Genomic DNA, 2006 nt, shown 5'->3' on the forward strand with positions numbered 1-2006 from the left:
AGTTGTTATACTACAATATAATTACAAGAACACTATTATCAAATAACATCATCACATTAACACCTACTCATGTGACATTTATATTTTTGTGGTTACAATAAAATGTGGGATTCACCAATATTAATTAATTAATTTAATTTAGATAATAAAAATTTATTCTAAAGAGGCTAATTGTGGTGATCCCTCTCATAAAGTTGGCTGCAACACAAATAATTTGATACAATGAATTTAATGGCTGCATCAACAATCCATCAAGGAATAGTAGTCATATAGGAGAGATATCTCTACCCAATTCAAATACTAAGTCTAAAACCCATGTGAAAAATTATTTAAAATGAGAAAGAGAAATCCACTTTAATAAGTGAATTTGGTTCCTTCTTGGCAACTCTTGATCCAATGCCCCATTTCCTTTTTTATTTGGCTAAGCTTCATTCATATCTTCAATCTGATGGGTCCTTTCCCTGGCGATTATAAAGATCCCTATGCAATTGGGTAAGCATGAAACAATTAAGCGTATGAATGTCTCCAAGGAGAGAATTTATGAAGAGACATTCAAGTAACCACAGTAAAGCTTACAAAAATCAAGAATCCAGATCTCTAGGTAGAACTTCCAAAATGAAGAACATAAAGTCCGTCCATAATTTGTCCAAAAGTTTGAGAATATTACATCATTAGTCTGTAGGAAACCATTAAAAATAATATACATCCCACTCAAACATTCCATTCTAAAATTATTAAACAGAAATAAGTTCTTCAACCTAGAGTCATAGTTCTAACTACATAGTTTTAAACTAATATATGTGTAAAGAGTTCACAAAAAGGCAGAACACAATATTCATAATCTAAACAACCCTTCTATCCATTGGGGTCTTGCGAATGCCAATGCCTCCAAAGAAAGTCTGCCCTGTGTGAGACATCATATGACATAAATATATTAGCTTGCACTGGATTTGCACTCAAGTATTCAAAAGACCTACTAGCCATGACATCAGAAATATCAGGGATCTCTCGTATGGCATGGAGGATAGGTGTCAAATCCATCTGATAAGGGCTGGGTTGCTTGGGTGGTTCTCGAAGTGCAGCTGCCAAATCCTTGATGCCTTCAGCAATGATGGCTAGTTGATCAAAATCAACACTTTGTTTCTGTTTTTTTGGCCTTGGAGTATATCGATTTCCACTAGGCCCCTCTCTAACAGGTGATGTCCTTGGATCTTGTGAGTCTCCACCTACCACATTCGTGTTCGACTCCATGGCATTGTCATCAAAGTTCATTGGATCCCCACCTCTTGCCTGTGAATGACTTTGGTCATTATCACGTGCCTTTCGATTTCTAGCCCACTGGCCAGTTGCGAAGTCCTCACCAAAAATGTTCTCCCAAATATCAAAGAACTCAAATTTCTTGTTTTTGTAGTACTTGGCTTTGGGGTGCTCCTACAACATAAAGCATATTAATATATTAAGAATTAATGCACAATATAAGTGAACATATATGCAAGTTCGATAGTGCATGCATATGTCGCCCTTAATCAAAATTAATTGAACATCAAATGTAAGTATGTTGGAAGAGGGGTCGCTATGTAACCAAGGGTTGTGAGATCACAACTTACTAATATGTAGGAGTTCCACACGCTATCTTCATGATATGTTAGCTGCTTGAGTTCAGAATTCCAGCCAAACCCACTAGTGTTGACGATAGCATAGAGGGTCCTATAGACCTTCTTTACACTTTTTACTCGATTTCGAATATTCTCTTTGTTAACACTCAATCCATGGGCAGAATTAATAACATGCGATGCTTGCACATATGTTGCATCCTTGAATCCATTTTGGGACTTGTTGCCCTCTGCAACTTGGGCATCTAGGAACTCAAATAAAGTTCTATCCATATCCGAATCCCACATCTGATTTTTGCTTCTTTTGTTGGTGTCATTAGATGATAAAGAGTCATATACAAGATCCATCTAAAATTAAAAACTAAAACACAATATATGAGTAGTTAACAACAA

General features: G+C 36.0%; 1 protein-coding gene across 1 annotated transcript; it reads right to left on the reverse strand.

Annotated features, from left to right (window-relative positions):
- Positions 1–855: 855 nt before the first annotated feature.
- On the reverse strand, positions 856–1981 carry LOC122069705. Its single transcript, XM_042633776.1, has 2 exons — positions 1608–1981; positions 856–1431 (listed from the first exon to the last, which is right to left on the reverse strand). Exons 1-2 carry the CDS (start codon positions 1959–1961, stop codon positions 856–858), a joined length of 930 nt encoding a protein of 309 aa, XP_042489710.1. The 5' UTR covers positions 1962–1981.
- Between the last annotated feature and the right edge of the window lie 25 nt (positions 1982–2006).

The sequence above is a fragment of the Macadamia integrifolia genome, unplaced genomic scaffold (assembly GCF_013358625.1).
Source record: "Macadamia integrifolia cultivar HAES 741 unplaced genomic scaffold, SCU_Mint_v3 scaffold69, whole genome shotgun sequence".
Taxonomy (NCBI): Eukaryota; Viridiplantae; Streptophyta; class Magnoliopsida; order Proteales; family Proteaceae; genus Macadamia; species Macadamia integrifolia.

Excerpts from the sequence above, each read along its gene's own strand:
- LOC122069705 (XM_042633776.1), bottom strand. The coding sequence starts at position 1,961 with ATGGATCTTGTATATGACTCTTTATCATCTAATGACACCAACAAAAGA. Across the intron at positions 1,432-1,607 it reads TGTGGAACTCCTACATATTA|GAGCACCCCAAAGCCAAGTA; the intron begins GTAAGTTGTGAT and ends TTTATGTTGTAG.